General features: G+C 49.6%; 1 protein-coding gene across 1 annotated transcript; it reads left to right on the top strand.

The window, feature by feature from the left end:
* Positions 1 to 6167: 6167 nt before the first annotated feature.
* Positions 6168 to 19636, top strand: TCN2 (transcobalamin 2). The gene is made up of 10 exons (XM_033098392.1): positions 6168 to 6297; positions 6579 to 6776; positions 9724 to 9916; positions 10732 to 10901; positions 11870 to 12031; positions 13102 to 13274; positions 13388 to 13574; positions 14457 to 14628; positions 16562 to 16677; positions 19037 to 19636. The coding sequence occupies exons 2-10, from the start codon at positions 6713 to 6715 to the stop codon at positions 19096 to 19098; spliced, it is 1299 nt and encodes a 432-aa protein (XP_032954283.1). The 5' UTR covers positions 6168 to 6297; positions 6579 to 6712; the 3' UTR covers positions 19099 to 19636.
* Positions 19637 to 21452: the final 1816 nt, after the last annotated feature.

The following is a 21452-nucleotide window of genomic DNA, read 5'->3' on the forward strand; positions in this document are numbered from 1 at the left end:
ACATAGAGTAGTTGTCAATTTAAATATTTTAAAATTATTTAAAAAAATAATAGCGGTACAACTACTTTGGGAGACAGTCTGGCAGTTTCTTACAAAGCTAAATGTGGTCTTACTATTCAATCCACCAATGGTACTCCTAGTTATTTACTCCACTGATGTGAATACTAAATGTTCACAAAAAACCTGCATGTGAATTTTTGTAGCAGCTTTATTCATAATTGCCAAAATTTAGAAGCCACCAAGATTTCCTTCAATAGGTGAATGGATAAACACACTGTGGTATATCCATACAATGGAATATTATTCAGCAATAAAAATAAATGAGTTATCAAGCCATGAAAAGACGTATAAATCTTAAATGCATATTGCTAATTGAAAAAAACCAGTCTGCAAAAGCTACATATTACAAGATTTCAATTTTATGACATTCTGGAAAAGGAAAACTACAGATGGTTAAAAGATCAATGGTTGACGGGATTGATGGTAGAGGGAAGGAAGGTTGAATAGATGAAGGGCTTTCTTTTAGGGTGGTGATACTTATGTATGATACTATACTGGAGGGTTTATGACCCTATGTATTTGTCAAACCCATAGAATATCACAACACAAAGAATATATCTTGTATGCAAATTAACAAAAATCACTTAGGAGGTCAGTGGAATCCCAGGATGTGACAAAACAATCTAAGAGTTGTTTTGTGTGTGTGTGTGTTTTTTTCCAGATTTTTTGGGGAAGGGGAACAGGACTTTATTGGGGAACAGTGTGTACTTCCAGGACTTTTTTTTCCAAGTCAAGTTGTTGTCCTTTCAATCTTAGTTGTGGAGGGCGCAGCTCAGTTCCAGGTCTAGTTGCTGTTGCTAGTCGCAGGGGGCGCAGCCCACCATCCCTCGTGGGAGTCAAGGAATTGAACTGGCAACCTTGTGGTTGAGAGCCCGCACTCCAACCAACTGAGCCATCCGGGAGCTCAGCGGCAGCTCAGCTCAAGGTGCCGTGTTCAATCTTAGTTGCAGGGGGCACTGCCCACCGTCCATTGCGGGACTCAAGGAACTGAACCGGCAATTTTGTGGTTGAGAGCCCACTGGCCCATGTGGGAATCGAACCAGCAGCCTTTGGAGTTAGGAGCACGGAGCTCCAACCACCTGAGCCACCGGGCTGGCCCCAATCTAACAGTTTTGTGTGAAACAACCTTACTGAAGAGAGTGGGGAAAAAAGGTGATGACACAAGTAATCAATTGACTATATATGTGAGGATTTATTTCAAAACATAATAAGTTTTGAAATCGAGAGGGTGAATCTTCAAACTTTGTTCTTCCTTTTCAGTATTGTTTTAGTTATTTAGGGCCCCTTGCAATTCCATATGAATTGAGGATAAGCTCTTTTACCTTTGCAAAAAAGGCCATTGGACTCTGATAGAGGTTGCATTAAATCTGTAGATTGCTTTGGGTAGTATTGCCGTCTTAAGTCTCCCAAACTATGACCATGGGATGTCTTCCCATTCACTTAGGTCTTTTAAAATTTCATTCAGCAATGTTGTATAGTTTTCAGTGTACAAGTCTTTTGCCTCCTTGATTACATTTATCCCCAGGTATTTTATAACTTTACATGCTTTGTAAATCAAATTGTTTTCTTAATTTCCTTTCTATATTGTTCACTGCGGAGACTCTGTTTCCCTGCAGGATCATGGAAAAGAAATGCTAAACCATAAAGTGCTAAAAAAAAATTAAGGTGTTAGGATTATTACTGGGGTGATAATAACGAAGACTAAAGCCTCTAGACCTGCATCACCCAATATGGTAGCCACCAGCCACATGTGACCATTTAAATTTAAAATAAAACCAAATAAAAATTAAATCCCTCAATCACAGTAGCAATATTTCAAGGGAAGAATAAGTAAGATAACCCACGTGACGTACTTGATACCTAGTAAGTTCTCAAGGACCCTTGGGTGCAGGATTCTACCCCTGTCCATAAGTCTAAACTTTTTAATTATTTATTCAGATATTTTTCTCCTTACTGATTTTGAAAATCTTTTTGTTGAAAACTAACAGACGTACAGAAAAGGGGACAAACGTGGTGGCTATGAAATGCACCTCTCAGGTCTCCTGCATAGAGCACAAGGGTCAAACCTACGTTACTGACGGCTGCTCTCCCAACTTCCCAGCTCCCTTCCATGTTCTTCACGGGCATTTCCCCAATAAGTCTTTTGCACATCCAATTCTGTCTTGGCATCTGCTTCCTGCAGGACCTAGGTAACACAAATGGTGCCAGTAGTGGTCCTTTGACCACTAAGCTTGTGGTAAGATGGGGATCCAGGACTGGCTTGGCAAGCCAAGAGGATACCAGCCTAGTTGATAGATGGGACATAGAGAGTCCACGGCACAAGGTGGCAGCTCAATTGCAAAAGATTTCACGGGTAGTAACCTAGGAAAGTATCTGAGTGTAGGGAAGTAGCAGGAGCACTGATTGCAGTATTTGAAAGAGATGAGGGAGGAGTAAACAATCCTTACAAGAGAAGAGAGTCGGCTGGTTGTTGCCAAGTTGTATGGATGCCCTGTGAAGGGAAAATGACAGGCCAGAGCTTATTAACAAGCAATCACTGGCTACTTGTTAAAGTCAGAGGGCCCCTGAGTTATCTGACAAGGAAGGCAGACTTTATCTCCTGCATTGGAAAGTAGACAAAGCTCAGCAGCAGTAATCCAGTGATATTTGAATGCTCGCCACAGCAGGTCTACTAGGCTAAGGTCAGGGCTGAGTAGGGTAAATCTGGGACCTGAAATACGGGGAAAAGGTATTGAATGTTGATTCTGCTGATCTCTGGGCTTGCAGAGGTGGTCCATTCTTCCCTAGTAAGAATGTATGCTGTGCTGGAAGAAGCTATAGAAATATCACCACACACACACATACACACACACACACACACACACAACAGCAACAACAACACACCCTACCCCATAAAAGATATCCTCCGCACGATTTTTCCTGAGTGCCAGGCCAAAAACTAGGGCTAACTTTAGGAGAGGAGGTTATAGAACTGGCCTCATTAGTATCCATGGGAATGATCTCCAGAGTGGTCCAACAAGAGTGATGCTTAACATCTATAACAACAAAACAAAGGTAAGAAGGGATGAGCAGAAAGCTGAGGGCAATTGACTCTATAAAAAGTCATGATTCTTTGCTCGGTTTCAAGACCCAAAGCTGTTTTCAGATGTAGAACCCATTGACTAAGGAGGTGGCCAGGTCCCTAGAAGACAGGACCCTTCAGTACCATGACATATAAAAATTATACTGATTTACCCCAGTCCTTCCCCAAAGGGACCTGTGGCCATTTACTCAGGTGATTACACACTGGGGAAAAGGAAATACCCAGACATTTGGAGGAATACAGTGGTACCTCGGTTTTCGAGCGTCTCTGTTGATGAACATTTTGGTTTATGAACGCTGTAAATTTTATGGATCTATGGTATCTTTAGTGCCTGAAGCTGCTTCTCTGTGTCACAGCGACTTAGCGCCTCCAGGCATGTTTCATTCTTAAGAATATGATTTCAAACAGCAAATTCCTGATAGTTTGTGGTTTTAGGGAAAAAAGGAAACCTTAGTAAAAAACTAATAGTCATTCCAAGAACATGGTTATTGGGACACTTTACAGTTGTAACTTGACCTTGGGAGAAGTTATGATTCCTGTTAACGTTGCAGCTGGATTTATCTGCGCCTGTTCTGATGCATGGGCAGGCAGACTTTACTTGCTCGTTCCAAGCTAATTTTTACTTTCTCAGCTATAGTCTCCCAAATAGAAATCCTGAACCAAATGATTTAGTCATCTTTCTCTTTTCCTTTCCCTGACCACATTACCTGAACAGCCCAGCTTCACCCTTAGTCATTCTATCTCTAACGGCTGTGGGAAATGCACCTGTACCCACTGGTCACTGAAGTACCTCCAAGTCCTCGGGGATCAGAGGTGACCCTCCCAAAGGAAACTTCTCACCAGAGGCCAGGCCATGGGGAGTCTCTCCATTATGGCCGCCTCTTCCAGATGGCCCTCGTAGAGGTGGCAGGAACCAGCATCACCACCACCCACCACAGAGGGGTGGGGGGCAGGGCAGTCCTGTCTCGGATCAAGGCAGCTCCATGCACTCAAACTGCTGAGGCTCCTCTGGAGCTCTGAACCGGAGGATCTGCAGAAGTTGGGCCTCCTTTCTTCTCCAGAACCTCACCTGGATGGGCCACACCCAGTCTTCCTGCACTGGCCTGTCTAATTTTAAATTTATAAAGTACTTCCGTAAACAGACGCACATCTCTGTATAGTCATGTACAGCTATGTGCTGAGAAACTCATCATAGGCAATTTCATTCTTATGTAAACATCATAGAGTGATTTACACAAACCTAGATGGTATAGCCTACTGCACTCCTAGGCTACAAATTTGTACAACATATTACTCTGTACCGAATACTGTAGGCAATTATAACACAATGATAAGTATTTGTATATTTAAACATATCTAAACATAGAAAAGGTACAGTAAAAATACAGTATATGGTACGCCTGTATAGGGCACTTATCATGAATGGAGCTTACAGAACCGGAAGCTGCTCTGGGTGAGTCAGTGAGTGAGTGGTGAATGTGAAGGCCCAGGACACGACTGTCCACTGCTGTAGACTCGATAAACACTCTACACTTAGGCTGCACTACATTTATAAAAAATATTTTCCACTCTTCAATAATAAATTAACCTTAGCTTACTGTAACTTTTTCACTTGATAAATTTTAATTTTTTTAACTTTTTGACTTTTTTATAACACTGAGCGTAAGACACAAACACATTGTACATCTCTACAAAAATATTTGCTTTCTTTATGTCCTTATTCTATAAGTTTTTTTCCTATTTACTTTTTTTTTTTTTTTTTTTTTTTTTTACTTTTTACACTTTTTGGTTGAAAACTAAGACACAAACACACACATAAGCCTAGGCCACCACAGGGTCAGGTTCACCAATATCGCTGTCTTCCACTTCCACCTCCTGTCCCATTGGAAGGTCTTCAGGAGAAATAACATGCGTGGAGTTGTCATTTCCTATGATAACAATGCCTTCTTCTGAAATACTTCCTGAAGGACCTGCCTGCGGCTCTTCTTGAGGAGGTTTAACTCTTAGAAATATTTCCATGGTGGTTTGCTTGGTTTGTGTCTTTTTTCATTATAGATTTGCTTGCAAGCAGATAATGCACCATGAACATTCCTCTCTAATGAAAACCTTTCGGTGCTGGGGTCCATGTTTTCAAACTTTTTAAGGAGCTTGTTGAGGTCTGAAAAGCTTTTGCTTAACCCTTCATTGTGAATTTTCTTGGGCGTTCTTTTTCTTCTGAAGTTTCCTGTTCTCGGCCTCTTGTTCAGCTATGTGTTCCTGTTCCAGTTCCAACAACCTCTCATTAGTCAGTTCCTGAGGAACCACGTCTAGGAACTCCCCAGCGGCATCCTATCCACACCCAGGTTAAAATTGTTTGCCATCTCCCACAGCTTTGTTCATTTCTGCAATATTTGCGCTGTGATGTTATGATGGCTATAACATCACTAGGCAACAGGTATGTTTCAGATCCATTATGATTTTATGGGACCACCGCCGTATATGCACCATCGACCGAAATGTCGTCATGCGGTGTATGACTGTCTTTATCTATATCAAGAGCTTGACTTGTGATAAGTCAGGCACAGAAACAGATTATCTTGAAAGAATGAATGCCATAAAATAATTGCAATAAAAAGCTTATTTGGAAGTGATTAAGGTGGTTTAAGGTCTTAACATCTTCACAAGTAGAGCTGGAAGGGAGCTTAGTCTGAATGATTTTTTCCCAACTCTCTCATCGCACACAGGAGAAACTATTTCAAATTCAGAGAGGTTAAGCGACCTGGCCAAGGTCACACACCACCACCAGAGTTAAAACTCTTATACATTGATTCTCCTGTGGGGCCCGGCAGATAAGGAATCTTTATTCTCTCTCCTCGCATAGATTTTTTTAGGTTACTTCCCTAGTCCTGAAAAATAACCCTGCTCCTCATGGCTTTGTGTCTCAAATGATTAAATCCAGTTCCTTAACTTGTTTTGTCTCCCAGAGGCTCCCAGCTTTCCGGTTGGTTAAGAAAACTAGCCTGCTTGGTTCCAGCACAGCCAGCCCCACCCCTCTGGGCGGAGGACAACAGCTGACTAAAGCAGTCTCCCTCATGTGACCATTGTAACTCCCGCTTTCACTCCCTGTCCAGGCCAGGATTGGCACTTCAAGGGGCTCCTTCGGTGAGGGGCAACAGGTAGGCCGCCCAGCACTGCCGGTGCACCGCTGGAACAGCTATGAAGATACCAGACAGGCACAGTCAGACAGACTTAGGCAGAGCTGGTGGCGGGCTCTTTAGGCAGTGGGGCGGAATGTAGCTGACCTCAAGATTTCTCACACTACCCCTATGTGCCCTCCCCTTCCCCTTGTGCCCCCCCACCAGGAAAGCTGCTCTGCCCTTCCTTCCTTCCTCTGTTCTTTGGCCTTCCTTTCCCCTCAGTTACAGACGGTTTCCCCCTTTTCTCTCTGCTGACTTAGCAGTGTGCTGCCAGCCGTGGAGAGATTAATCAGTGACAGAAAGCTGCCACTTTCGGATCAGTGACAGCTGTGGTCAGGAGAGCCTCTGCAAGGCGAACCCTAGGAGTCTGTCCATCTTCCCACCTGCTGCTGCCATGGGGCACCTTGGGACCCTCCTCTTCCTGCTGGGGGCCCTGGGGGCTCTCGCTGACATCTGCAGTAAGTAACCATAGCTACCCTGTGCCTCTTTCTTCCCGGGTCCTTAGGAGGGAGGGCCATCTTGTCCAAGCCCCTCATTATATAGCTGGGGAAACTGAGGCTCTAGTGTGGAGGGAGGTACAAATTATCTGCCCCGATGGGCTCCCACAGAATTTTGGGGTTAGCTGGACCTCAGTGTTTAAGCACGTTGTATGACTGACTCCCCGCCAGACCCGACTGCCTCCACTAATTCAGTCATTTGTTCACTTATTCATTCAACGCACATTGATTGAGACGTCTCTGTGACAGGTGCAGTGTTAAGCTTTGGGGAAAGAGCAAAGAGCAAGACAGATCCATTCCTGCAATCCTAGAGCTTCTGTTCTAGTGAAGGAGACAGACAAAGGAAGTCAAGGGGCAAATTGGTGCTGTGTTTGGGGGCTGTGGTGTGTGTCAAAGGAAGCTAAGCAGGGCCAAAGTCCTCGGATTCAGGGAGAGATGATGGGGAAGGATTTCCAAGGACCAGGGGATGACAGGGGAACTGAAATGTGAAGAAGGAAAGGGAACTGGCAAGAAAAGGGGGGAAAGCCTCCAAGGTAGAGGGAAGTAAGTGTGGAGACCCTGGTGGGGAGATGAGCCTCAGAGGGTCGCCATGGTGAGACGTTTGCATTATTCGAGTATTCTTCGCTCAGGCTCTGTGTCCCAGCGCTGGCCGGCTCCCAGGGGCCTCTCAGGACCTGTCTGTGAGTCTGAGTGCACAGGCTTGGTCTACCTGGACATAGGGGCCAGGCAGGAAGCAGAAGCCAGGAAGGGAAGCCGCTGAACCCCGGGCCCACCCACCTCTTTTCTCCCCTCCTATACTCTGCCAACGACATTATGCTCTGCAATATACTTTCACCACCAGGGTCTCTTACGATCCTTGGAGAAACTGAGAGGCAGGTTCAGTCATGTCTAGATGATAGATGAAGCAGTCAAGGGTCACAGGGGCCAGGTGACCTGCCCAAGGCGCTCCAGCTTTGCAGGGCTTTGCCAGACTCAGTTCTCAGAAGTCCAGGACAAGGTCTCTGGTACCAGGAGCCTTCGGCCTGTGTTCCACAAGTGCAACCAGACCTCACAGCCCTTGGCTCTTGGTTCCAGTCTAGACAGTTTCCAGGGGAGACCTGGGACTTGGTCCTCAACCTCACCGGTCGTGAACATTTCGATGGTTGGCCCGTAGGCCTGACCCCAGAAGAGTCCCCTCCCTGTGGGGCTTGAGAGCCCTGGGCTGGTGCAGCTCACTGCTGCTGAGCCACTTAGTCTCTCCCAGCCTCACTCCCTCGCCTGCAAAGTGGACTAAGAATGCTCCCTGGCCTCCCTCCTCTGTGTGGTGCCAGGATCCCACACACCGGCTTTACCAGCTTAACGCTATGAAATTGGCAGGCATGTTGCACCAGTGCTCATGCAAGGTGGGCTCCTGTGCTTTGGAATGTCGATGCCAGTCAGGCCTCAGCTGGCAGAGCTGGGCGGCCCTGTGAGCAGGAGGCCCTGGTGGGGAGCCAGCTCACTCAGGGGCACTTTTATTACCCTGTGTGAATCTGCCTGGTTCCTTCCTTCTAAGGAGGCTGTTTACAGCTCCTGCTCCTCTTCTTATCACTTCTAACCCCAGGGATGACTCACCTGCTGGCGGTCAGAGCCCAGGGTGGGGGCAGGGACTCCCTCACCAGTTTGAAGAAAAGGAAGCGGGAAAGAGAAGTGCAGGGGGAGAGATATCCAGAGATAGGATGAGCCTTGTAGAGACTGAGACAAACAGAGAGAGAGAGAGATCCTGAGAGAGAGAAAGGGCGAGAAAAGCAACTCCTCCTTACCTCCCCCCGTCCTATTCCCCCTACCCTCCTGCTGTCATAGCAACAGATATCTGTGACATTGGGGAAAACAGACATCAAACCAGCAGAGATGGGGCTTTGTGAGAGGAACCCTGGCCCTCGTGCCAAGAGGCCCAGGAGGCACTCTGCCCAGCAGTTCCTTTGCTCAGTCCCCTGGGAGGAGCATCCTGTGCCGTATCCTGGGACAGGGCACAGAAGAGACAGCTAGAGCCCTGCAGTGACCAGGAGGCAGTAAATGGGGAAAAGTCCAAAGTCACTGCAAGGCCACCTACTCAGCTCAAGTCCCTGCCCTAAGCAAGAAGGTGAACGGAGGTCAGAGAGAGCTGGGAAATATCCCTGAGGCTTCTGCTTCCTGGATACTGCTGGTATTCCCGTATTTTAGTGCCGCAGTTTCAGGTGAATCCCAAAGCACACAGATGAATGGTTGAAAACATAATAGCTTTGTCACGATTCACCTCACAATCTCAGGTCCTCTTCTAAACAGAGGTGGCAGGAAAGGTTATTTCGAGAACTGCGCAGAGGAAGTTCACCAGGCAGCCCCAGGTAACCAGTGGGCAGCGGGCAGTACTTTCAAGTTGGATGTGTAACATGTTCCATGTGTGGGTTGAAGCTTCTGTAACGAGTAGAGCAAATGTTCAGCAGAGCGTCCAAGAGCATGGGCTTTGCAGGCTGCCCATCGGTGGCTCAGCAGCCTCACATAAGACACGACATGACTTTGGACTTCTGTTTCCTCTTTTGTGCAAAGCAATCATGACAGTGCCGACTTGTGTGATAGAGCTGGCATGAGGACCTAGTGAGGTCTGGTGGTGCCCAGGACACACCGTGCGGCTGGGCATTCCGTCTCTCTGTTACTCCTGATAGGCAGAGTTTTTGCCTGGCACCAGCTTCCTGAGCCCTGGGCCCGTGACCCCTCCCTGACCCTCCAACTGCTCTTTTGGGATACCTGCTTTCCCCCCTTTACCCTCTGCCTTGCATTACAGCCAGATTTTCCCACGTGAGTAGGGTGTGAGGTGGGTCCTATTCCCAGGAGAAGGCCCTGGTAAGGTAAAAGCAATTCCTTGCTAGTGGCCTGGCCCTGCGACCTCACTTGGCCTGTTCTCTTTTCTAAGACATACCAGAGGTGGACAGCACGCTGGTGCAGAAACTGGGCCAGCACCTCTTGCCCTGGATGGACCAGCTCTCCCTGGAGCACCTGAACCCCAGTATCTACGTGGGCCTGCGCCTCTCCAGCCTAGAGGCTGGAACCAGTGAGGACTTCTACCTGCACAGCCTCAAGCTCAATTACCAGCAGAGCCTCCTGGGGTATTGCCACTCTCTCTCGTCTCCTTTTCCCATGTCTTGCTCCACATCCTAAGAGACAGAAGACCTGTGTTCTGGTTTGTGCCTGTCATTGCTTGGTCGGGAGACTTTAGGAAAGTTTCATCTCCTCTGGGTCTTCATCTGCAGAGTGGAGTTGGTCTGACTAGAATGGAAATGCCAATACAGGGCCCTTGTGCTGCTTCTACATGCCCCCATACCTGAGGCAGACATCACTAATCCATGACCACACCCTTCCATACTGAGCCCAGAGGCAGCATCTGTCTGGGCTCCCCTCCCATGCCTGAAGCAGACATCACTAATCCATGCCTGTGCTCTTCCATACTGAGCCCAGAGGCAGCATCTGTCTGGGCTCCCTTTCTAGGTGATTAAGAGGTGGGGGGCTCTTCTGAGGTCCAGTGTGGGAATTTGAATTAGAGATAAAAGATCAAGCGTACCATAGAACATCTCTTGCTTGGACTCCCTCTTGAGAAGTGTACGCAGGGTAGGGAGAGGAAAGAAAAGGGAGAGTGCATGGGTGAAGCATGACCAAAATAGTAGGGCAAGCACAGGCCATTTGGACGGGAGAACCCTCAGAGTTTGTCCTTGAGTTTAATTTTTCATCGTTATGAAATATGTGTGGCACACACCTCACAACTTACATAGCTGCCTACATCTGCTTTGGGGGAAGTTCTAGCACATTTTCCAACTGCTAGGATTTTTTGCCACTTTGTGATGTTAGTGGGGGTCACCCCTACTTAGCCAGGCTTACCTGGGTGCTACTTTCTCCTGGAAGTGTTGTTAACTGGCTTTGTCCCTAGGTCTGCCTCCAGTGATGACAACAGTGACATCCAGGCCAAGCCGTCCATGGGCCAGCTGGCCCTCTACCTGCTGGCTCTCAGGTCCAACTGCGAGTTTGTTGGCGGCCGCAAGGGGGACAGGCTGGTCTCACAGCTGAAGAGGTTCCTGGAGGATGAGAAGAGGGCAATTGGTAAGAGGAGGCTGTCTGCGTGGGGTGGAGAGGGCTCGTCAGAACTTTGGGTTTTCTCCCCAGGTCTCTTTCCTGCCCTCCATTCTGCCTATCTCACTATCCACCTAGAGGCTCGGGCCTGCCCCAGTAGCCATCCTTCATCAAGCCTTTTCTGCACCCCACAGGCACTGCATCAGCAAGTTCTGCTGCTCAGCCACCAAGATTGACCTAACTATCCACCTCTGGGACAATGGCACAGGCTTCTTACTACTTATTCCTCAGCCTCTCTCTGCTAACTTTCTTACCTCCTACCTCGACCCAGCACACACAAAGCAAGCGTTTTGAATATAAATCTGATCTTTTAGCACTGCTTAAACCCTGCAGGGGCTGCTCACTGCTGTGTTCACAGCCCTCAGGTCTAGCCCTTCTGCCCTTTTCTCCTCTCCAGTTCTGCCCACCCACTGTCTGGCTCACCACACTCACCTGCCCTTCGGTGGGCTCCTGCCACAATGGCATTCTCTTAGCTTGCAAACCAGGGTCTCCATATATGTTCCCTCTATCTGGAAGGTTTCCTTCCCTTTCGAGTTGTTTCCTGTCCCATCTCCCCAGCATCACTGCCTTACAGACTCCTGTCCTGATGCCCTAGCTACTCAAAGTCCTCTGTTATAGGGCCCCACAGACCTCGGTCCATGTTTCAGTTCGAATCGTACTCTCATGAGTGTGGGTTGTGTTATTGTCGGAGGCCCTGGCTGCACTGTGCCTGGCCTGTTGTCACTGTTTCATTACCTCCAAGCACAGCAACTGACACTTAGTGGAACCTCAGCAAATATGGGTTGAGGGTGAAAGGATCTCATGACCCAAAGGAGGGTGTTGGAAAATATCAGCCATGGGGATCTATGTGCTAATGGGGAAGGTGGCTGGGAGGGGGCAGAGAGGCCACCCCTTGGGCCTGGCATGACACCCCTGCACCTCCGTTTTCTGCCTCTCAGGGGACCATCACAAGGGGCACCCCCACACCAGCTACTACCAGTATGGCCTGAGCATCCTGGCCCTGTGTGTCCACCAGAAGCGGGTCCATGACAGCGTGGTAGGCAAACTCCTGTATGCCGTGGAACACGACCACCATCCCCACCAGGGCCACCTTTCTGTGGGTGAGTGGGCCAGACCTTGCGAGGCCAGGCTGGTACTCCTCCAGCCCCAAGCCCCAACTGAAAGCCCGTGCTCACCTTTCCTTGGGCCCCCTCCTTATCGAGTCCATTAGGAGTGAAATGGTGAGGGCTTGTGTGGAGTGTGGCAGCTGTGAGCCAGCACTGGAGCTGGACTGAGATTCTGCAATCCAGCTCCATGGCACATGCTCATTGTAGGATGCCTGGCCAAGTCAGCTGGCCTTTCTGATTTAGCTTCTCCTATAAAATAACCTTCCAGCAGCATCTTGATAAATGATGCCTTGGAAGCAAAAGGCGTTGCACAGTGCCTGGCATAGAGAAAGTTCTGGATGTATAGCTATGATCTTATCATTGTATCAGCTGGGAAGCCGGAGACCTGGATCCTGGATCTGCTTCCTCACTGTGTGACCTTGGGCCTCCAGTGCCCTTTTTTGTCATTGTGATTCAACGTCCCTTCTGGGCCTGGTTCTGTGAGTGAGTGTGTGTGCCTCGCACAGGGTAGGGTGGGATGGAGTAAGGGGGATGGGTCGGTGGCCAGAGAGAAGAGGGCAGCAGGGCCCCTGCCATCAGAGGGCTTGTTCTGCCTCAGAAGCTTGTAGAAAAACCATGTGGACACATTAACTCACCTTGGGGCGGGGGGAGTCTTTAAACCCAAGCAGCATCCTGGATCTATTAAATCAGACCATCTGGGGGTGAATCCAGGTGTCAGTTCATCTAAAACTTGCCTGGTGATTCCAACGTGCCGGCCCTCATTTTGGAATGAGGGGTGTAGGATACAGTCCTGTTGGGCCTCCCTTCTCCAGTCTCTCTCCCAACCTCTAACCTGTAAATAGTAGACAGGAATAGGTGACCAACCATCCCGGTTTGCCTGGGACTAGGGGGTTTCCCAGGACACTGGACTTACAGTGCCCAAACTGGGGAAGTCCTGAGCAAACTGCGCAGGGTTGGTCCCCTGAGCGAGTGGAAACTTTCTAAAATGCTGATCTGACCATGCTGACCCCCCATCGCCCCTAGGCCCTGCCTGGGCTGACCCAAATTGGCTCTGTCCCCTGCAGACACGATGGCCATGGCAGGCTTGGCCTTCACCTGCCTGAAGCGCTCCCACTTCAACCCCGATCAGAGAAACCGGATGACTCTGGCCATCAGGAAAGTGCAAGAGAAGATCCTGAAGGCCCAGACTCCAGAGGGCTACTTTGGGAATGTCTACAGCACCCCTCTGGCGTTACAGGTGGGTGGTCCACCCTGGTGGCTGGTGGGGGTGGGCTGGTCAGGGACTGGAGGACCTGGTTTCTCCCCGCTGGCTGACCCACCTCCTCCTTCTCTACCTCACTCTGTCACCAGTTGTTGGTGACCTCCCATATGCCTGGCGTGGAGCTGGGCATACCATGCCTCAAAGCAACGACTGCTCTGTTGGCCAGCCTGCAGGATGAGGCCGTCCAGAATGTTCTCATGATTTCCCAGCTGCTGCCTGTCCTGAACCAAAGGAGCTATGTGGATCTCATCTCCCCAGACTGCCTGGCACCAAGAGGTAGCCAAGCCTTTCACGGAAGCCTGGCTGTTTTTAATCTGCAGGGCACTCACTGAGGTCTGCATGACCCAGTGAGGGGTAGTTGTTTGGTACTGATTTACTGAGTCAACAGGGGTTTGTGGGTGTATGTGCGACACACTGACAGCTAAGATGTGGTTGCAGCTTCTAGAAGCTCACACTGTGGGGAGTCAGACTCCAAATGGAGAGCTCTGGGTGGGCCAGGAATCTCCAGCCCCTTCTGTGATAACCTAGTACAGAAATGTTTGGATAGATGGATGGATGGATGGAGGGATGGATGGATGGATGGATAGATGGATGGGGAGTGACACATTTTGCTTAGCTCTTATATATCATAATGAGTCCCAATGAGCAGCTTGAATCAGGGCTTCCTCTGGGAGAGGGACTTGACTTGGTGAGTGGGATTTGCCGGTAGCAAAGAGAGAAGGAAGGCAGAACAGAGAAGAGGCAGCAAGAAAAAAGGCACAGAGGTGTAAAGACTAGAATTTGGGAGAAAGGTCATGCTAAAGAGTGGGGTTGGAGAGAATGAGCTGGAGTGGCAGGCAGAGAATAAAAAGGAGAGGAGGTCCTCAGAGGGAAAGGGGAGTGACATGAGCAAATGTATATTCTAGAAAGAGCCCTCTTGGCTGCTATGTGGCAGATAAGTGGGAGGCAGGGAAACCAATGAGGGGCTTGACCTGGGCAGCCGGGGATGTGGGGACTGAGGTTACGGGCTTTTGGCTGTGTAGGCGATGACTGTTGAGTGAGATGGGACCTTAGGGAAGTTGGAGTTCACAATGGTCCACAGTGTCTTTAAGGGAAGAAAGAACTAACACCCAGCCCCCCTGCCCTCACACCAGCTGCCCCTTTTTCTCTCCCTGGCAGTTATGTTGGAACCAGCTGTGGAGACCACTTCACAGAGCCAAGTCCCAGAAGTCATTCATGTCGTGTTGAAAGTCCCCAGTGTCTGGCCACCATATACGCACTCCATCTCTGTCCCTGCCGGGTCCTCTTTGGAAGATGTCCTGAAGAAGGCGCAGGAGCTCGGAGGATTCATGTGAGACCTTCACCTCCCAGCCCTCACCCCACCGACTCCACATCTCTGAAATGGGATCATGCCTAAATAAGTCGGGAAGGATGCTCATGTTGCCGATGGGGAATCTGGTCCAGAAAAGACGAGTGCTTTCCACCACGTCACCTGGACCCCAGACTTCTTGTCCAGAAATATATGCCTCAGTTTGAGAGGGCTCCAATTTCTGTCCCCAACTGGATTTCCCAGAGGATGCAGCCAGGGATGGCCCACAGCTGGTGCCTTGGGGTCATCTGGGCCCAAGGAATTTCAGGCCAGAGATATGCAAAGACCCACACCTTGAAAGGACAAACATTCTCCTAGAGCCCAGGTTAACTTACGTCTGTTTTAATGACTTAGATGTGTACTACTAATATGTTTACTCTTAAAAGTCCTTTTTGGCTCAAGACAGCTATAAATCCTAAACAACTTTGCAAATTAAATACAAAGAACACTAAAGCTGATACATCCAAATAAGGACTATCTGCCAGGTTGCAGGGTGAGCCTGATGCTCTCAGCAATCCCTTAGGTTGAGCTGCCGTCAAACCTGAGTTTGTACAGGCAGCTGTGGCTTTGTCGGCTCGTCCCTGGCCCCCGACACTCCATTCACTGCTAAGCCACGGTTCTCTTCCCGGGAGCCTGCAGTGCATACAGCTGTACTGCTGGGGCCAACATAGTCCAGACAGCCACACACACCGAGACCCTTGGCAGGTCTCAGTCTGGCAGATTACCCAGAACCTGCTGGCATTTATGTTTGGATATTGTCATCAAAATGAAAAAGATAGAACTTAACATTTTTGTTCAGGACTCCAGGACCTCTGAGAAGACATCATGGGCACCAGTCTGAGAAATAATTATCTTGTTAAGGGGTGGATGCCTGACGGGGTTGAGGGGCCAGGCAGGAAGGCCAAGTTCAAGGCACAGGAATGCACAGTAGAGAAAGCTGGACTGCAGAAAGAGAGCGAGAAAGGGAGAGATGGAGACAGACAGACAGAAAGAGAGAAGAGAGAAAAACAGACAGACAGACAGACAGGCAGGCAGGCAGGCAGGTAGACAGCACTCAGAGAGAAGTGCTGCGAGCAGCCACGTGGCCCCACAGAGTTAGGGAATGACTGGAGAAAGGGGGCTGCTCCATGACACCCCCTAAAACAATACTTTCCCTTTGCCTAAATCACCCTGAATGGGTTTCTGTTTCTTTGAACTATAAAAACCCACCTTCTCTAAAACCAAAACTGTTGATAAGCCTTTTGGAGAGAGAAGGGACAGGACCCATGGAGGTTTAAGAGGACGCTTTTGCTGTGGCATCCAGATGGGTTGGAGAAATGCAAAGTCGGAGTCAAGGAGCTCAGGAAGGGAGGGGTGAGTAAGGAGATTTTGGTTGCAAGGGCCAGAAATATAACTCCAGTGCTCTCTGGTAATGAGGAGCGTGGTGTATGTAGAGTCAGATAGTAAACTGAACAGCCACAAGAAGGGAATGCCATTGAGCCACAGAAACTTCCAGAACCAGAGACCCAATGCCACCACCAGGGTCTGTCTCTGTCCCCCATATTCCGGCTTCTCTCTGCACACTGGTTTCACCCTCTCTCCCTGGACATTTTATGTGTGACGCCGGCAACTTCTGATTCTCACCCCTACAGCATCAGCCCTCATAGAGGGCCCAGTTGCTGGGTTGCTCACGTAGGTGCCCCTTCCTACGTGAGCAGGCCATGGTCATGGTCAGCACAGAAGGGATGAAGTTCCCTGACAGGGCAGTGTCAGTGGGCCTGGAGAGGAGGGGTGGAGGTGAGACCCAGGATGAGGTGGCTCAGGAAGGGTTTGGCTAGTGCTGGCCCTGAGGATATGTGGGTGAGCTCCACTTCTATCCTTGGGTGGACGGGAGCAAAAGGCACCTTTTCTCCCTCTTCACCTGTCCCTTTGGTAGGTATGGAACACAGGCCACCTTGTCTGGCCCTTACCTGACCTCCGTGATGGGGAAAGAAGTCGGGGAACGTGAGTTCTGGCAGCTCATCCGAGCCCCTGACACCCCGCTGCAACAAGGTGAGTCTGGTGGCTGGAACACACCTCTGGATGTGTTCCCTACCCCAGCCCTATCCTAGCAAGGAGGCGTCATCAATGCGCCCCAGCTTTCCCCGGAACCTTCCTGGGCCTCAGCCTAGGATAATCATTGATGCTCAAGTTTGCACAGTTTATTTAACTAAATTCTTAAGAAATTTTATGTACATTATTATGACAATGCTAGGAAATCAGGTAAAAAAGAAGACAATTCAAATCATAATTTTCTACCCAGGAATAACTTCTTTTAGCTTTTGATGTATTTTCTTCCAGATAAGTTTTAAATATCTAAGTTTGTTGTTTCATAAAAAATGAAGCCATGCTTTATAGCAATGCTGGCTGATAGAAATAAAATGGGAGCCCCACGTGTAATGCTACATTTTCTAGTTGATGAAACTAATATTAATAATACATCTTATTTAACCAGTATATTCTAAATAGTATCACTCCAAGATGTAATCAGTTAAAATTATTAATGACATATTTGGCATGCTGGTTTTTTTTTTTGTACTAAGATTTCAAGTGTTTAGTAGCCAGGTATGGCTAGTGGATGGCATATTGGACAGCACAGGTCTATATACTGTTTTGCAACTTATTTTTTTGTTCTAAATCTATTATAGGCATCTTTCTATGTCAGTGTGTGTAGATATTCCCCTTTCTTTGTAATAGCCACACAGAATATGTTATCTATTAGGAAGCTTTGAGCTGCAAGTAACAGGAAATGCAACGCAAACCAGCGTCCACAGTATAACCTTGGTTGGCTCCTGTGACGAGTCCAGAGGGAGTGAGGACTTCCCTCCCTCACAGGGGCTGGTATAACCTGGGCTGTAGGCTGTAGGAAGTACACTAGTACTTCCCCGGGATTCCATCCCCCTCTCTTGGTTGGCTTCCTCCTCCAGAGAGGTCTTTCTGTGTCTTCCCAGGGCTGCTCTCTTTTATGATTCAGGAAATTTGTCTGAATACCCAGCAAACTTCTTCTGGAGTCTTGAAGGTGGAATTGGGACACAGGTGTATTCCTGGACCTATTCCTGTTGCTAGGAGATAGCCACATTCTGCAACCACATTGTCTAGAGAGAAGGGATCATCACATGACTGGCTTAGGCCAATCCCACCGCTAGCCCACGCCCTGGGCTGGGTGCTGCTCTACAGAGCGTGGAGTGGGATGGGTGGACTGCAGCCTGCTGGACCTCTAGGCTGTCTCCAGTGTTAAATCTTACATCCCAAGCTGTCATGAGCATCCATGTGCATCAGTCTAGTCACCAGACAGACTCTTAAAGGTCATCTGTCCCTGCTCCTACTACCTGGAACATCTACTGGGCATTTACCGTGTGCTAGGCATTGGGCCAAGGCTTTTGGAAGGTGGGAACTTTCTGAGGGAGCCCAATAAGAAGCATTGTCTTTCCCTGCCTGGCTTTTGAACAAATTGAGAAATAAAACAAAGGGGTAGCAGATGGAGACCACTTTATCTATTACTGATAAAGGCTGGATTAGAGGATAGAGCCGAGGGGGAAAACCCGATGGACTCAGCCATGAGGCAGACGTAGGTGGCTGTGTCCTCTACCTCCTATCCTCTCTGCAGCCCCAGCAGGAAGCCCACTCCCACGAGAAGAAGGAGAGCCCAATTGGTGATATCTTTATTATCCTCCTTTCAGAAATGGGCACGCCAGCACTCACAGAGGTTAAATAATTGCCCAAAGTCACACTGCTAATGAGTGACAAAGCTGGGGCTTGATCCCAGGTGTCATGCTGGAAGCTAGGTTGTCTCCAGTGAGCAAAGGCTGGCTCCTCCAGACCATTTGTGGTCCAAGTTCTCCCTCCAGACCACACTGAGGACCCTCTTCCTGCCGGCCCCTCAGAGGCTATGAAGACAGTCACCTTCAGGTGCTATTTTGGTTCCGGGGAAACGTTGTTGGCAGTGGTGATGTTGATTACCGCTTAGGGGGCATGTACTTGCTAGACACTTTCTTGCATAGCTCTGAGGAGGTTGATATTTTCGTTGTCATCTCTGCTCTCCAGATAAGCAAACTGGTACTCAAGGAAGAAAAGTGACCCACTTCAGTTGTCAGGGTCTCTGGTTCCTTTTGCCCCTTGTTGGTCATCCATGCTGTCCTTACCCTCTGTTATCTCCCCACTGTAAAATGAGCCTGTGGGCTTCAGGGAGCCTAGGTCACAGCTGAGTTCAGAGTCTCTGCAGTGGCTCTGGATAGTCCCCAGTTTCCCACCACCAAGCTCTGAAGAATCTGTCAGACCGTAGCCTCAGGGTGGGGGGTCCAGAAGATAAGGTTGGGGGCTGGGACACTCTGCTCTGTTAACACCTCCTTCCCCACTCAACCTGTTTCTGCAGGTATTGCTGACTACAGACCCCAGGACAGAGAAACCATCGAGCTGAGGCTGGTTATCTGGTAGCCTCCCGGCTCACCCACCCCAGCAGCTTCGCACAAGCCCTGTACTTCCACCCTCCCTCCAGACATCCTTGTAACAGGCACACGCCTGACCCTGCTGCCACCTCATGTGCGCTTGGAGCAATGTCCCCAGATCACCCCAGCCACCACCCCTGCAAGGCTCCTAGGCCACCACCATCCAGGAGCAGGGAGCCAAGCACCTTCCCCGGGAGGTCTGTCTGCCTGGGTCTGGCCCAGCCTGGCCCCACAGGTGTCCTGTGAAGACCATTCCTAGTCTGAAGGGCATGATGCTTCTCAGACCCCTCAGCACCAGGAGAAGTCCACCGGCTGCTGACGTTGTGAGTACTGCCTGCTCTGGGATTGGGGTCCCGCAAGGAGACCTCTGCAGCCAGGGGCTGGGGCCCTGAGCCCAGCTCTCCAGTCCGCTGTTAGAGCGGCAGCCCCGGAGCTCGCTGTGACATAGCAACTGGTGAGGGCGCTGCGGCTCTGCAGGGCGGCTCAAAACCTACCTCCGAAATGATTAAAGTGTTGATTGTGCTCATGCCCTCGCGTCCTGATGCCTCATGCTAGCGAGTAAGTGCAGGGGCTGTGAGCAGAGAAAGGGGAGACACCTCCAGGCGGGGAGCAGGGAGGGTCAGTGAGCGTTCTGGGTCCGGGAAATGTCCCTGGCAGTGGTGATGTTGATTACCGCTTAGGGCGCCTGTACTTGCTGGACACTTTCGTGCATAGCTCTGAGGTGGTTAATATTTTCATTGTCATCTCTGCTCTACAGATAAGGAACCTGGTACTCAAAGAGGAAAAGTGACCCATTCCTGTGTCAAGCAGGGGACATGGCTTAGGAGAGAGACAGACCTTGCCTGGGGTGGCTTCCTGGCTCCTTCAGTGACTGTTACGATTACATGACAGAGCCCAAATTTAGCTGGAGGCCCGGGAACCCAGAGCTTGGGCTCTCACTCCTGGCTTTTCCCCAATGCAGTCAGGGTACTACCCCAAGTCTCAGCAGCCAACGTGCCAGGACCCTGCTTCTCAGTGGGAGGGCCCTGGACTCTGGGCTGCCCTCTGCGAACTGGGATTTAGGCCAGGGAGGCAACCTGCATGCCCTACCCCACCGAGGTTAGGAAGGAAGGCTGCCCTCGAAGGGGTCTTGACAGACAGCACGTAGAGTGATTCCCAAAGCTGCAGATTAAACAGATACTTCTTTCTAGAGCACCAGTTTCAAATATTTAGGGCCTGGGCAGGTAGGGGAAGTAGGTGATTTAGAAAATTCTTTTTTTGTTTTGAAATAAGCATCAATGTATCAGAAAGCCCACTGAAAAAGTGGCCTCTGTTTCTAAGATGAATTGTCTGTGCCCAGAACCCAGAGTGTCTGTTCACTTGTCATTCCTTAATCGTAACCAGGGGCACTTCTGGGAGGATTCAGGACCTGCCCTGTGTTGCAGAAGGGTAGAGAATCAGAGAGGTCTTGGCTTGCCTTAGGTCACACAGCCTAGAGGTAGCAGAGCCCAGATCTTCATCCTTTGACTCCATCCTTTGCCACTTGCCACTGCACCACCCTGCCGTCTCCTCACCCCTTGAGACACCAGCTGAGAAAGCCACGAGCCCCTCCCCTACAGGGGACGTGGGCGGTGGCAGGTCTCAGACCAGGTTAGAGAGAGGGGGGATGGTAACTACAGCGGATGTCCCTGCTGTGGGCCCTCAGGAGTCCATGAGCTTGGTGTGATCCACCCTCCAGAGGGACTGTCTTAGTCGGGGTATGTTTGGCTCTGAGGAACAGGAAGCTACTGAATATTGCTCAAATCAAAAGAGATTTGCTGAAAAGACCCAGCCCACCAACTCAGGGGCAACCAAGGGCGGTGGAGAAGTGGAAGTTGGGACTTAGGGTTCCGTTGCTTCCACTATCCTCAGGCCTTCTCTGAGTCCTCCCCCTCAGTCAGCTTTCTCTGAGTACAAGCCCAGCAGTGACTCTGCCACCTTTCAGTTCAAGTCCCTAGCCCTCTCTTATTTTGTTAGCCTGTATCCCAAAGCCTGGAGAGAGATCTGACTGGCACAGCCAACCAATGGACACTGGGTCAGGTGTCTAGTCTGACACAATTGATTGGGACCCTGAGAATGGGTGTGGGTGAGAGGACGTCACGTCTGGTGCAGACCCCCACAGTAAGCGTCTGCTAAACAGAGGTTCTCCTTGGGGACTGGGGTCTAGGATTGTATCTAGCCTGTGTTTCGATCTGAACGACTCCAGACAAGCCACTTCCCCTCTCAGCCTATTTCCTAAGTCATAGCTCTAGGATGGCACCTTGGCTTACACAGCACGTTCATGCCTATCCGCTCATCATAGATCACAAATGAGGAAACTGAGGC

The sequence above is a fragment of the Rhinolophus ferrumequinum genome, chromosome 25, assembly GCF_004115265.2.
Source record: "Rhinolophus ferrumequinum isolate MPI-CBG mRhiFer1 chromosome 25, mRhiFer1_v1.p, whole genome shotgun sequence".
NCBI classification, from domain to species: Eukaryota; Metazoa; Chordata; class Mammalia; order Chiroptera; family Rhinolophidae; genus Rhinolophus; species Rhinolophus ferrumequinum.